Below are 15,567 nucleotides of genomic sequence, written 5' to 3'. Positions count from 1 at the left end.
TCAAGGTAGGTAATGGAAGAGGAGCGTGAGCCTATTCCTTGGGGCTCAGCCCGCTCCTCCCCACCGTGCCCTGGGGACCAGCCAGTGAGGAAAGAACTCAGCACTAAGGACCACTGCCCCAATGTGGGTGCCAGGAGCCCCCGGAGCCCTCCCCAGAGCAAGTGTCCACCAAGCCCAGAGATCTCGCCAAGCCCTTTGCGAGATCGACTCCCACGCCCGCAGAGAGGGTCCTGCGAACAGCAGGTGTCACCCTTTTGCTTCCAAACCCCAACTGCCTTCAGGTGCGTCGCGCACTCTCCAAACTTGGGTGTTGAGAGCTGCGGCCTCGCGGGGTAGCTGGGCCCATCTGCTCCCCGACAGCGCGTTCCCGTGTGGTGTGGGGTCGCACCTGTTCCTCGGCGCTGCCCCGGGGAACTGGCGGGGTGAAGTTCCGGGCAGCAGGTGTGTGCAGACGCCCCCGGGAGTCTCAGAGGCCGGAGATGGAACTAGCACGGGAGAGGGGGAAGGCAGCGTGAGATTCCAAGTCCCTCCTCCTCCCCCTCGCAGTTTCACGGCGGGAGCGGCGCGGCGCGGAGCTGAGGAGGCGCGGCTGGGGGCTACGCACGGAATCGCTGGGACCATGGCCTCGCCCTCCGCTCGGGCCCAGGTCCCAGCGCGCCTGCAGTACGGCGTTCAGCTGCTCTTCGTGACCGAGGAGCAGTTCTTCAGCGCTGGGCAACTCTCGCCTGCCAACTCCCAGGCTCTGCGGCTGGAGGTGCTCTTGGCAGAGGACGAGGCGACCGCGACGGTGATTGACGGTGAAGTACTGGCGCCACCCACGCGCGCGAGTCCTGCTCGAAAGTTGCGGCCCACGTGCGCGCGAGTGCGGTTGTAGGCGTGCGGTGCGTGTGTGGTTAGCTCGGTGTGCTATAGCAATGTAGGAGTGTGGGCGCACTTGTGTAGGAGCGCAGGTGTGTGCGCCGGCGTATAAGGGCGCAGGTGTGTGCGCTCGGCGCGAGTGATGAAGGCGCAGGTGTTTGGCCCTGAGAGGGTGTATAAGGGAGTAAGTGTGTACCCCAAGCGCGGTTACGTGGGGCCGCTGTGTCCGTACGGTGGTGAGTACGGTGGTGTTCGTCCGCCGTGTGCGTACAAGAAAGTACAGCTAGTGCACTTCTAGTATCGCCCAGCAGGTGTGCATCCCGTAAAGCTTGCTGGCAGGGATAACTTTCTGGTCCTATAAACGCCCAACTCGGTCCCGCTATATCTTTATTGCTCTCAGAGAACTTCGGAGCTGCAGGTAAGAGGCCTGGAAACTGGTTTGAGTCTTCAGTTGGAGCTGCCAGAAGTGAGGCCCAGAGGAGAATCAAGTTAGGAGCAGAGCAGGTCAGGAGCCCGAGTCTTCCTACTTTCTGGCCGGTTGTTTCCGGTTCCCTGTTCAAGACCACTTTGCAGTCACAGCTCCAAGTGTCTCGTGGGGGTGAAGTTTAGGGAGGACTGAGCAGGTGTATAGCGTTCTCAGTGGCTGGCATGGCCAAGGCCACGTCCTTTCGCCATTACTTGTTGGTTCAGGAAGTAAGTGTCACAGAAATGGTGCAAGCTCAGACTCTGGGCTGGGTGAGCTGTGGGCAAGTTAGGGGAGAGCTTCAAACCTTTGTGGGACCCCGGAACGTTCCGCGGGTGTATGGGAACGAGTAGATACTGGCTTGAAGAAATGTGGTGTGCATTTGGGCAGGAAATCTTGCGTTTTCTGAGGGTTTCACGCCCTGCTTCTAGCTCACTGAGTACGGCGTTCTGGCGGCTGTGGCGAGCAGAGCAGGTCTCTTTGATTTTTATGACTCAAGGCTTCCGTGGTTTCTCCCCACCCTAGCTTCTAAGACTGTGTAGCGTTTCAAGTTCTGTGCTGTGGGCTCTTGTGAGAATTTTAGGGGAACTGTCCTCACCGAAAAGTAGGATCCAAGCTCCTTGCTTTATTTTCCACACATTAGAACAGTGTCAGACGTGTTGTAGGAAATTAGTAAGTGGTGGCTGCAGAATGAAAGAATACCTTGGAATCTGTCTTCTGCCTTTACCGTAGACCAGGATAGGGGAGTCTTAAAAGAAATGGACTGTGGTTTGACTCTCTTAGGAGCTTGAGGCTTGGTAAGGGACCAAAAGCCTTACTCAGTTACTTGTTGATTTTTCTCCTTTGGAAGCAGGAGGGGAAAGGGAGTGGGTTTTAATGTTTTTCCTGGGATTCTGAAACCTAAGGTGCTAGAAAAGTGTTGTTTGCCCATTACAGTAAATTATTTTTGAACATCTGCAGTCATATACTAGAATTGAGATTGACACATTACCTGATTCCCATGGTGGTGTTTCCCACAAACACATATTTAGAGAAAAATGATCTGAGGTGCAGGTGGCTGGAGCTGTTAGCTCCCCCAAGGTTTACCCAGTTCCTGGGCTGTGTGGCCACCCTTACTCACAGAGAGGAATATGCTAGCCTTTGGTGCAGCAAACAGAGTCCAGACCAGGTGAGTGGGGATGGAAGAAACAAGCCGCAGGCAGGCAGGCATTTTTATAAGATTTTGGCTGAATTCCTCAGGAGATCCTCACTGGTAAGGAAGGAAAGGGCCCCCTCTCCTGTCCAGAGTTGTGTTCTGTGCCTGAATGTAGGTGTTCAAGCATGGTACCCCTCACAGAAGTTCTAGACAAACGATCCTAGAGGCTTCCTCTAAAGTAGCTCGTTTTACTCTGTGCCAGTGGGAGCCCTGTGGACAGTGGCTAGGTAGAGCAAGCTTAGGAAGAACTTCCAGTGAACTATTAGATAAAAGATGTGGTGTACTCAAATGTTGCACATTTAGTAGCATAGTCTTGAATGGCTGGGCTTTCTCCTTGGATGAAAAGCAGCCCAACTTTTTTTTTTTTTTAAGATTTATTTTATTTATATGAAAGACGGAGTTAAAGAGGGAGAGACACAGAGAGGTCTTCCATCTGCTGGTTCACTCCCCAGATGGCTGCAATGGCTAGAGCTGCGTCCATCCGAAGCTAGGAGGCAGGAGCTTCCTCGGGGTCTCCTACACAGGTGCAGGGGCCCAAGGATTTCGATCGTCTTTTACTGCTTTCCCAGGCCACAGCAGAGAGCTGGATCAGAAGAAGAGCAACTAGGACTAGAACCAGCGCCCATATGGGATGCCAGCGCTTCAGGACAGGACTTTAAACCACTGTGCCACAGTGTCGGCCGCCACCCCCAACTTCATTTAAATTTGATTAATTTATTTGAGAGACACAGCGAAACACTGAACTCCATCCTCTGGTTTACTCCCTAAATGCCTGAAGTGGCCAGGACTGGGCTGGGTTAACGCCAGGAGCCAGGAACTCAATGGAGGTCTTCCATGTAGATGGCGTGGGTCTGCATTCATAGGAAGCTGGAATTAAGAGTTGGACCTGGGTATTGAATCCAGGTACTGGACTGTGAGTCCCCAGCGTCTTAACCAGTGACTTAATGGTTAGGTTAAATGCCTGCTACTGCTAAACTTCTTTAATGGACTCTAAGAATGGGCCCAAGCAATCTGTGTTAAGAAATCATGCAGTTTCTAAGCTCACTTATTTAATAAGTAGACCCAGGAACAACTCTGCCTGGATTCAAATCCTGGCTACATTTAATGAATTATTCACCCTATTTAAACATTAGTTTCTTCTGTAAAACACAATTGCTAATACTGTGTTAGGATTAAATAAAATCCTGCATATACCATGTTTTGGACATGGCTAGTATATATCAGAAGCCCATTAAATGTTAGTGATTACTATTAATATTATATCTACTTTTGTTTCCAAAGCAACAGTCACATTAGGCTGTTCTGAGACTAGGATTTATTTTTGTGAAGATGTTGCAAAGGAAACAATTAAAGCTGGTAAATAATAACTTGGAAAATTTAAATAATCTCTTAGAATCCAGATTTCAATAGCTCGACTTGTAGAGAATGGCACACAACAACACAAATCAATTAGTTCTCATTTCAGGTTCTCCAAAATTGTCAACAATTTTATGAAAGGAACACACCAAGGGTCCAGTAAGTAGCTTCCTGTGGCTTGTGAATTCTAGAAAGACCTTCATTCTTGCCTGTTACCAGAAATGTTTTTAAGTGTCTGTCCTGCAGAAGCCTACCTGAGAGTATGCTTAATTCCTCCTTTTATCCCTGCGTCCTTCCGTAATAACTAGTGTATCCAAAGTACTGATAAATGTTTCCTGAGTAAATCAGTGTTTCAGTCAAGAGGTTTTATTTTTTATTAATTTGAGTGTATTTTTATTTATTTGAATGGTACACAGACACACAGACACACACACACACACAGACATACACAAAGGGGGATGGATGGGTGGAGGGAGGGATCTCCCACCTACTGGTTCACTATCCATATGCCTGCAATAGCCAGGGTTGGGCCAAGCCAAAGTCAGGGGCCAGGAACTCTGGGTCTTCAATAAGTGGCAGTGACTCTGACCTTCTCAGCTATGACCACTTGCCTCCCAAGGTGTACATGAACAGGAAGCTGGCATGCAGGGCAGGGCTGGAACTGAAACCCAGGCACTCTGATATGGGATGCAGGGCTCCCAAGTAGTGGTGTCTTAACCTCTGTGCTAAACATCTGTACTTATTTATTTTATTTATTTTTTTTATTTATTTTTATTTTTATTTTTTGACAGGCAGAGTGGACAGTGAGAGAGACAGAGAGAAAGGTCTTCCTTTTGCCGTTGGTTCACCCTCCAATGGCCGCCGCGGCCGGCGCGCTGCGGCCGGCGCACCGCGCTGATCCGATGGCAGGAGCCAGGAGCCAGGTGCTTTTCCTGGTCTCCCATGGGGTGCAGGGCCCAAGCACCTGGGCCATCCTCCACTGCACTCCCTGGCCACAGCAGAGGGCTGGCCTGGAAGAGGGGCAACTGGGACAGAATCCGGCGCCCCGACCGGGACTAGAACCCAGTGTGCCGGCGCCGCTAGGCGGAGGATTAGCCTAGTGAGCCGCGGCGCCGGCCTGTACTTATTTATTTTAAAGATTTATTTCTATTATTTGAAAGGTAGAGTTGGAGGGATAGAGAGTGAGAGATCTTCCAGTTGCTGGTTCACTCCACAAATGGCCGCAATGGCCAGGGCTGAACCAGGCTCAAGCCATGATCCAGGAGCTTCATCTGGGTCTCATTATGTGAATTCAGGGGCCCAAGTACTTGGGTCATCTTCCTATGCTTTCCTAAGCCATTTTTAGGGAGCTGGATCAGAAATGGAGCAGTTGGGAATCTAATCAGTGCCCCTATGGGATGTCAGTGTTGTAGTCAGTGGCTTAACGTGCCACACAGTGCCAGCCTATTTTTTTTTAAATAATGATCTCTGAGCAGGCAAAGCCAGGTTTAAAATGTTTATAACTGTGCAAGAGGCAGAGAGAGTGTCCCATCAGCCTTTTTGTTCAACATGTGCCTGAAACAGCTGGGGCTGGATTGTTATGAAGCTGGATGCTGAAATCTCATTCCAAGTCTTCCACATGGGTGGCAAAGACCCCATGACTAGAGGCATCACGGCTGCCCCCAAGGGTCTCCATTTGTCAGAGGCTGGAATTAGGAGCCAGAGGTGGTATCAAACCCAGATATTCCAGTGCGGGATGCAAGTGTCTTAACTGCTAGGCCAAAAACCCATTCCTTAAGAATTTTTAAATCTAGTTGGAATAAAATACTGAGCACTGGAGGGTGGAGAATCGAGTTGTTCAAAAATGACTAACACATTGGCATTACTTCCAGCCTAGGAGTGTGTTTTAAAATGTAGTATATTAATAGAAAATTTGAAGTATAGTAAGGTCAACAGATCAAGAGACAATTGCCATTTGAAAGTAAAGTTCACTGCTCACAGTGCCAAAGAGGACAGAGCTGCCTTGCCGTCGTGGGGAGTGCAGGTAGAGAAGCAACAGGGTGGGTCAGGAGATGGAGTGAAAGGGAAACTGGGCAGGAACCTTCATTCTGGCTTCCGTGGGAAGGAACAGTCGTGGCCTGCTAAGCAGGCATGGGACTGGCTAATCTGTATGATTTCAGCAGGGGCTGGAGTGCAGGTGCCATCTCTGAATTGTCTGGCACCTGGTCCTGGGCTGATCAGGGCAGGTGGACAACGGCTGAATGTTAGAACCTAAAAATGAGGTGGCTGGGGTGTGGACTCTGGGCTGGTAGGTGAGTATGGGAAAGCTCTCTCCCAGCTGAGTAGCTTACCATCTTTAAGAATCAAAGTACTCTTGGAGGGCAGGCCCTCAAGGGTCAGTAAGGTCCCAGTACAAAACAGTCACGACACAGGAAATGAAAGACGTGGTTAGTATCCAGGAGGCAGAGAATGCGGGAATATTCAGAAACAAGGAAGGATTTGGTGTACTTGAGTGGTCAGTGTGTCTGAAGCTTTAGAGGAGAGAGGGGGAGTTGTATGAGTTAGTGTTCTGATGATGACCCCAGCGTGACAAGCTGCCTTATGACTCAGTAACCAAAAATGGTGTTCTCACCAGGTTTGCGACCAGGTAGGGCTTGGCTGGATCATTGTCTTGGTGCTTCTGGTATTGACTGAGGTGACTCCATGGCATTGAGCTGGCAGCTGGTCTGGGCCAGTGGATCCGAGAGAGCTTCAGTCACCTGGGCTGGCTCCTGAGCTGGCGTGATGGTTAACTGTGTGTGTGTGTGTGGCTAGGCCATCATGCCCAGACATTTGATCAACATGGTTTTTGATGTTTATGTGAAGAGTGGATTTTTGTATGAGATTAACATTTGAGTTGGGGACTTTGAGTAAAGCAGTTACTTGCCCTGCATAATGCGCAGGCCATTCAAGGCCTGAGTGGGCAGAGTGACCTCCCTTGAGCAGAGATCCGATGTCAGATGGCCTTAGGTCTTGAGGTGTGACTCTGAGTTTGCCTTGAGTCTCCTGCAGATTTTGCACTGGCCAACCTCTGATTTGTGTGAACCTATTCCTTGAAGTAAATCTCTTCCTGTGTGTACACACATCCTGTTGGTCCCATTTCCCTGGAGAAGGCTCACTAATAGAATTGAGATGACTGGAAACTAGGACTGTCAATGGGAAGCCTACAGTTCATCCTCCACATGGCTTAGTTGCTTCCTTCCAGGGACTTCCATGGGGACTCAGGGTTCCCAGGCAGAGTTTTCCAGCAGGCATTGTTTTATGTGACCTAACATCAGCAACGCCCACCAATCATCACCCCTCATAATCCATTGGTCAAGGCAGTCACTACCAGCCCAAGTTCCAGGGAAGAGAATGAACACACCCCTCCCCACTATGGGTGCAGTGTCAAAGGATTTGTTTTAAGCTGTCACAGTTGGACCCCCCCGGTAGCTAACACATCTCATACATACACACCCCCAAACACACCACAAAGAACTTTGGAAGGTGCTGTAATAGCAGTCTTCTCCATCACAGTTTCTAAAAAATCTGATAGAAAGCATGGATTTTGATGAGTAATGCCATGGGCTTCCTAATTCTTCCCTCCTGAATTGAATGTGTCCCCCTACTGCTTGAAAACCAAGTAATCAAAAACAAAACAAAAAGCAAAAAATAAATAAATAAATAAAAACAGGAAGGGGCTGGGATGGGCAGGTTCCTGTCTTCGCTCATTGAGTCAAAAAACTACAGGGAGAGAAAGTGGAGTTCGGAAGAGGCCAAAACTGTGACGAGTACAGTAATTCTTGGTGGGATGTCTGTCATATTTGCATTGGGAAATGATTCCCTGTGAGAGTCATTGCAGAAGGTTAGCCTCCCTGGCTCCTTAGCACTAAATGTCAACATGCCCAGCTCCCATCCTGTGATTCTGAAGAGAAACCTCCATATGTGGCTGGCAGAACTCCCTCATAGGGGCCCAGAACAGGGAAAATGTGGAAACTATCATCCCCTGCCCTACAAACTGGGGATACTTGCTAACACCGCCCAGCCCAAACTGTATGAAAAATGTTACAGTCATCTTTGGCACAGCTGTCTCTCTTCCAAATAGAGTAAAATCTGACATTGCTGCCATTTAATCTCAGCAACTGTGTAGATAATGTTGCACTAAAGAGTTGCCAAAAAATGTGCTTTACAGCCAGAATCCTGCGAAGTAACTTCTTTGTCTTATTGTTCTTCTACTAAGAACAACACTTTATGATTTTGTTATGGATTTCCAAATATTTAATGCAACTAGCTGAGACCTTCACATAGACATGGTTTTGTGTTCCAGTCTTGTGGGATATGTATCCATGAAGAGAAAGAGTTTGCTTCCTCTCTCAGGCAGGAATGATACCTGAATGGATGGTAAATGAAGAAACCATTGAAAGCTCTTTTATGGCTGAGTCTAAAGACAAGTAAGTGAAAATAGTTGAAAAGGCTTGTTTTCCTGGCCAAACGAATAGTTGCACCACTATTAGTTGTATTCAGTTGTGCTACTGTACTTGTTGTATTTGGTATTGAGAAATAAACCAGTTGAAAGATAGATACTCAGTACAGATGAATAGGGTAAGCAATACACTCAATACTTACAGGGAATTTCACTTGGAAAAGAGGCAAGAGATTTTTCTGAGTATGATTGGTTGTCCCCTAATTTTGAGAGTTACTTCTTGAAACAAAGGTTATTTATTAAGTCGAGAAAAGAAAACATCATTGACATTGTTTTTTGTGTGTTAATGGACCACACAACATTTTTAAAAATGAATTTCTGGTGGGTATGTTGAAGGTGTACAATATGGCATTCTGATGTTTATACATAGTGAAATGGTTACTATCGTCAGGCCAGCTAACCTATCTGCCATCTTCTAAGCTTACCTATGTGTATGTATGTGAGTGAAAGGACACTTAAAACCTTCTTTCCTAGCAAAATTTCAGTACACAAAACAATCTTATTGACCACAGTTCTCATTGTGTACAATAGAGCCCAAGACGTATACTTACAGATATTTTAAAATATGCCAGTTAGAGAAGTGCAGATTAGAAACATCCTGAGGATGAGAAGTCCTGCTTATCCCTTCTTCTTTCTTCCATCAGAGAAGATGCGTGCCCGTACCTGGCAATCTGAAACAAAGTGGAGAAGGGAGCATATTGTACAAACACTTGGCTTTTCCTCTCTTCCTGCTCCTCTTCCTAGGACTGTCCTCCCTGATACATTCCCAATGCCTGGAGCTTCTCCTGCACCCCTCTCCTACCTTTGCTAGGTTTTCACCCTGAAGATTGGCTGATAAAACAGAGGAATTAGGTTTTCCTAGTGTGGTAGGGTTTTAATAGGAGACAAACCCTTGGCTTAGAGCAATGACCTTACATCCTTGAAGAAGATCTTTGGCTCAGAGATAAAAGATCTTTGGGAATCCCAAATCACTCTCAGATATAATATTTACTGCCATTAAGCTAAACTTTGCTTCCCCTTTTTGTTAGGTGCTAGATAGCTTATTACTAACTTCACAGTGACCTAGAGAATAGATAATGTTGACATTCTGTCAGTTGTTTCCTCCACGTATATTGTCCCCAAAACCTGACTACTTCTCCCTTTCCACGATGCCTTACTACACAGTTAGGCCATCTGTAGCCTGTGGTTATGTTGGACTTTGAGCCACAAACTCACAGTTTTGGGTTTTCCCATAGGATGAGGAAATGTTGTTTTCATTTTGGAGGGTGCTGGATCCTTCAGAGAGCTTAGCAGCCTTAATGAGAGGACGGAGGGACTAGCAATGCCACTCCTTGTGTATGTCACACAGAATTCAGATTTTCTAACCTCTAGGCCGGCCATCTAAAGTCAATTGCGTATGACCTTCTTCTTTTGCTAGTTGCTTCTCTCCACTCTATCCTCTGTTTCATAAGGACTAGGCTGGGAAAGTGGATGGATCAACCAGATCAAATTTCCCTATTTACTAGCTTTGTGACCTTGGAAGTCTGAACAGAACTGCCTGAACTTTAGTATTCTTTGCTGGAAATGTGGATAATTGGAACTTCACAAGATTATCTAAAAAATAAACAAGAATAATGAAAAGAGAAAATAAAATTCAAATTACTCCTGTTATAAGAGGAAACAGAGGGGCTGGCACTATGGTAAAGTTGCCACCTGCAGTGCTGGCTTCCCATATGGATGCCGGTTTGAGACCCGGCTGCCCCACTTCCGATCCAGCTCTCTGCTATGGCCTGGGAAAGCAGTAGAAGATGGCCCAAATCCTTGGGCCCCTGCACCCATGTGGGAGACCCAGAAGAAGCTCCTGGCTCCTGGCTTTCGATCACGCAGCTCTGGCCGTTGCAGCCATCTGGGGAGTGAACCAGAGGATGGAAGACCTCGCTCTTTATTTCTCTCTATGCTTCTCCCTCTCCTGCGTGTAACTGTGACTTACAAGTTAAATAAATTTTGAAAAAAGAGGAAACAGTCAAAATTTTAAAATTAATGTAGAAATAGGGCCGTCATTTAGCCTAGCAGTTAAGATGTACACATGTCCCATATAAGAATATCTGGCCTTGATTCTCAGCTCTGGTTCCTGATTCCAGTTTCTGCCTGTAGACCCTGGGAGGCAGCAGGTGACTGCTAGGGTCACTGGGTTCTGGCCAACCATGTGGGAGTCCTGGCTTGGATTCCTGGCTTCTGTCCGCAACCTCAGTCCAGTCCCATTCCTTGAGGGGTGAATTGGTGGGTGGGAGCATACTCTCTGCCTCTCAAATGAATCCGTTAACAATAATGCAAAGATGTTTTTTTGAACACTGATAAAAGTTGTCACTTTCATGGAGCTTACATTTGAATACAGTCCATACAGCATCAGAATATGTTGTGTATGCTTTATTTCCTCGAGGCTAGACAGGAAAACACATTTTGTGATCCTAACCAATTAGAGTATATAGGTCTTTCTCATTCACAATATGACAGACTTTTATATAAGTATATATAATTCCAGATGTTTTACATTTATTTTTTGTTCTATTCCAATGATCTGTGTCTTCACGTTTTAACTACAGAGGGTTTGTGGCATTTCAGTGTTTACCAGGGCTGCTTTTCTTGCACAGCTACTCTTTTTAGCGTTTTCCTGGCTTTTTTCCCATACAAATTCTAATATCAACTTATCTAATTCTGTAATATCAAAAAGCTTGCTGGTGGGCCCAGCTGCCACCTGCAATGCCAGCATTCCATATGGACTTTGGTTTGTTTCCGGTTGCTCCACTTCTGAGTCAGATTCCAGCCAATGGCCCAAGAAAAGCAGTGGAAAATGGCCTAACTGCTTGGTCCCCTGAAAACCACATGTGATACCTGGATGAAGCTTCTGGTTCCTGGCATCAGTCTGGCCTAGCTAGCTTTGGCTCTTAGGCTTCTGGTGAGTGAACCAGCAGATGGAAGACCCCTCTCTCCATATCTAGACCTGTCTTTCTGTAACTCTGAGTTTCAACATAAATAAATGCATCTTTAAAACAATCTGTATGCTTCTAGGATAGTGTTAAATTATAAATTAGGGAAAACCAATATCTTTATGAATAGGACAAAGTCTTTAAAGGTATTCCTACATTTCTGTTTCTATTAGGACTATTCTATAGATTACTCCCTGTGTTATTTGAAAATTTAGCACTGAACTAATTTGAAATATTTAATATTCTTTGTTTCTATTTAAATAAGTTTTCTCTTATGAAGTCATCACACTGTGCCCCCTGAAAACTAGTAATCATCTTATGTTAATTTTACATTCTGAAACTTTACTGAGTTCTTTTTATTATTTGAGAATGTTTTGCTTCTGTTTCTCTAGGGGTTTCCAACCATTTAATTGTGTCTTTTGAAAATACAGTTTTACTTCTTTTCCACTCTTTATCCCTGTAAATGCCTTAACCTAGCCAGGAAAAGTCTGCACAGTACTGCAGTTGGTAGGTCTATTCTCCTTGTTTCTTCTCTTAATGGAATCATCTCTAATGTTTTCCCATAAGCTCATTGGCCTTAAGTTATGTATATATTCTATTCAAATGAACATTGTCCAAAGAATTCTGATCATTTCTAGCAATATTCATATAACTTTTTTCTTAGACTGGTCAACATGCTTTATTATTTTACTAGACTTCTTAAGAATGAACCAAACTTGCATTCCCTGAATGAACCTCACTTAATCATAGTTAATCGGGTTTTTTTAAATTGTAGTGTTGGATTCTGTTTGCCAATGTTTTATTCAATAGCTCTGTATGAACATTTAGAAGAAATATTGTTGATAACTTTATGTGGTCATCAGTGTGCTTAGTTCTCAAAATGAATTGTAGTACTATGAAGTAAGTCAGACAGTGTGAGATCTATTTGGTCTTTGAAGCTTTGGTCAAAAATCCCCAGTGAAACTCTCTGGGTCTGGTGCTTCCTTGTGCCATAGTCTCCAGAGAACCATCTCTACAGCTTTGATGTTAATGGGCCTTTTCATTATTCTATTTATAACAGAATCCATTTAATTAGGAAATTGTCCATTCTATGTAGGTTTTCTGTTTAAAAAATTCAGTTAGTGTGGGGAGCAATCCGGACTAGACTAAGTTACTCGAATTAGGACTTATTCTATGCATCTGCTCTCCCACAATATGGCGCTGGGAGAGAAGTAAACAGCTTCCGCACAGCTGCCTCCAGTTCAACCAATTAACTGTAGGACTTGCTCCTGATTGGAGAGCAGCGTACTCAGCCGAGTTGGGATTGGCGGAGGAGGACTATAAAGGAGGAGAGAGACGGCATGCACCGGGAACATCTATGGGGAACATCTAGCTGAAGGAACACCCGTGCAGCCCCCGAGAGAACCGGCCGGCGGTGTGCCGCTCCCCTGCGGAAGTGGGGAATGCGGCCAGGGGGAACTGCCCTTCCACGGAGGTGGAAGGGATAGTAGCCAACCCGGGAAGAACCAGCAGCAAACCCGGGGAGGGCCGAGCAGACGAGAGAACAGCGCAGGGTCCTGTGTTGCTCCTCCACGAAGAGGGGGAGCGACATAATGGTGCCGTGACTCGGATAGGGAACTTAGGACGAATATGAAACTTAGGAGGGAAGAAATGACTCGGATAGGAAACCTAGGACGGATAGAAAACTTAGGAGGGAAGAAACGTGACTCGGATAGGAAACCTAGGACGGATAAAAAACTTAGGAGGGAAGAAACGGGAAGAAGTGGAAATTACCGGAGAGAGAGACTAGTAAATAGCCTAGGGAAAAGCCGGACGAAAAGGGTGCCGGAAGAAGCTATTGAAAGCCTAGGCATAGACTCGGATACGGACTACGGGGGGAAGCTGGGAGAAATCTCTAAGGTCGAAAGCGAAAGTGAAAGCTAGAACAAACAGACTCGGATACGGACTGTGGGGAGAGGCCAGGAGAAATGAGGGAGGAATATTGTTGGAAGAAAACTTAGGGAAACATACCGGGTAGAGAAAAATGTTAGGGAAATTGAAGCCGCGGGGGGCAGGCCGAGGCGGAAACGAAAGCCACTTTGGGGTTCTCAAGTTAGCCCGGGAATAGGGGGCGAAAAGTTGAAACTAGAAGCTGAGACGCAAGCCAGGTTGGGATCCGTCTGATTAGCCCGGGGAGCAAAGGACGGGAAGCCAAACCGTGGGGCGGAGACGTACGCTGGGTTGAATTCGCCAGGCTAGCCCGGGGAACTTAGATTGAATCCTAGTGGCGGAGACGCAAGCTACGCTGTGTTACTCGCGGAAGCCGCCGCGTGCAGAGAGAGCACGGGGCGTGAGTAGATAGGGAACGGGGCTGGCGTAGGCCGTGGTTCAGACGCGAAAGGGTTAAGCGTGGAGACCGCGGACCGCGCAAAGCCGGGAAGCCGCGCAGATGAGGCGCGGGCTGAAGCGGCTCAGAGCCGGCGAGGCGCGGAGAAGCAGCCTCGGGGCGAGGCGCCGGGAAGCTGCGCGGAGCCGTGAAGCTGCCGGCAGGGCGAGGCGCCGGGAAGCCGCGGGGATAAGAGAAAACAGAAGTTTAGAAATGGAATGAGAGCGGGAAGCTGCGGGGATAAGAGAAACAGAAGTTTGGAAGTGGAGTGAGAGAAATGGGAATGTTGGCAGATAGAAGTAAAATGGGAGAGATAGGAATGCCCGGAGATAGAGAAATAGAGAAAAATAAGGCCTCCCCTCAACATGCCAATTAAGCGCCAGCAAAGCTCGACCAGAGTATGAGCTGCAGGTCACCGAAGATAGGCACAAACCAACACTAATAAGTCTCCCCCACAATACGGCAATGAGAAGGCTTGGATTCGGTTTGCCTGATAGGTTTTGTAAACACCTGCAGGCAGTTCTAGCAGAGCAGAGCATGCGCTGCAGGGCACCGAACACAGGCACGCATCAGCGCCTAAAAACCTCCTCACAATGGCGAAGAGAGGACCCGGATTCGGTTTTCCTGATTGATAGGACTTGTAAGAGCCTGTGGCAACTCTAGCAAGTAGAGTAGAGTGTGTGCCGCGGGACACCGAAGACAGGCGCGTATCAACGCTAAAAAATAAAAAGAAAGGGGGATCTGTGGGGAGCAATCCGGACTAGACTAAGTTACTCGAATTAGGACTTATTCTATGCATCTGCTCTCCCACAATATGGCGCTGGGAGAGAAGTAAACAGCTTCCGCACAGCTGCCTCCAGTTCAACCAATTAACTGTAGGACTTGCTCCTGATTGGAGAGCAGCGTACTCAGCCGAGTTGGGATTGGCGGAGGAGGACTATAAAGGAGGAGAGAGACGGCATGCACCGGGAACATCTATGGGGAACATCTAGCTGAAGGAACACCCGTGCAGCCCCCGAGAGAACCGGCCGGCGGTGTGCCGCTCCCCTGCGGAAGTGGGGAATGCGGCCAGGGGGAACTGCCCTTCCACGGAGGTGGAAGGGATAGTAGCCAACCCGGGAAGAACCAGCAGCAAACCCGGGGAGGGCCGAGCAGACGAGAGAACAGCGCAGGGTCCTGTGTTGCTCCTCCACGAAGAGGGGGAGCGACAGTTAGTTTTTAATAGATCCAATGTGCTTCACAGACACAAAAAATTTGTTAATTTCATCTAAACTTCGTGAGGATTCTAACTTATTGTATCAAATTTTAATTATTTTCCTTTCTTTGGTTTACTTTTGAACATTTTTTTCGCTTTTTGAGTTAGGAATTTGTTACCCAAGTTTGTTTTTTTTTTTTTTTTTTTTTTTAAGATTTACTTATTTGCGAGGCAGAGTTATTGGCAGACAGAGAAAGAGAAGTCTTCTATCTGCTGGCTCACTCCCCAAACAGCTGCAATAGCTGGAATTGGACTGATCAGAATCCAAGAGCTTTCTCTGAGTCCCCATGCAGATGCAGGAACACAAAAACTTGGGCCATCCTCCTCTGCTTCCCCAGGCCATTAGCAGGGAGCTGGATCAGAAGTGGAGCAACCGAGACTCAAACTGGTACCTATATGGCATGCTGGAGACACAGGCTGAGGCTTCTATTACACAGCGCTGGCCCATATTCTTTCATTTTTATTGATAAAAAGGTTTCAGGCTATGAATTTTCCTCTAATCATTAATGTAATGTATCATATCATGTAACATTTTTCTTTCTTCATCTCCACTGGATTTAGTATTAGATGTAGAATTAATTAAATTCTAGTAATCAGCCCTTTTACTGAACATCATCCACTCACATTTT

General features: G+C 46.9%; 1 protein-coding gene across 1 annotated transcript in view; it reads left to right on the top strand.

The window, feature by feature from the left end:
* The first annotated feature begins 590 nt into the window (after positions 1 to 590).
* Positions 591 to 15,567, top strand: part of LOC138844224 (histone-arginine methyltransferase CARM1-like) — a 148,579-nt gene continuing 133,602 nt past the window's right edge. The window contains exon 1 of the mRNA XM_070051464.1: positions 591 to 797. Coding sequence (XP_069907565.1) covers positions 620 to 797 — 178 coding nt within the window. The 5' untranslated portion in view covers positions 591 to 619. The remainder of the gene's footprint in view (positions 798 to 15,567) is intronic.

Source organism: Oryctolagus cuniculus, chromosome 1, assembly GCF_964237555.1.
Source record: "Oryctolagus cuniculus chromosome 1, mOryCun1.1, whole genome shotgun sequence".
Classification (NCBI taxonomy): Eukaryota; Metazoa; Chordata; class Mammalia; order Lagomorpha; family Leporidae; genus Oryctolagus; species Oryctolagus cuniculus.
The sequence above is the reverse complement of the archived record's forward strand: the minus strand, read 5'-3'. Positions and strand labels throughout refer to the sequence as shown.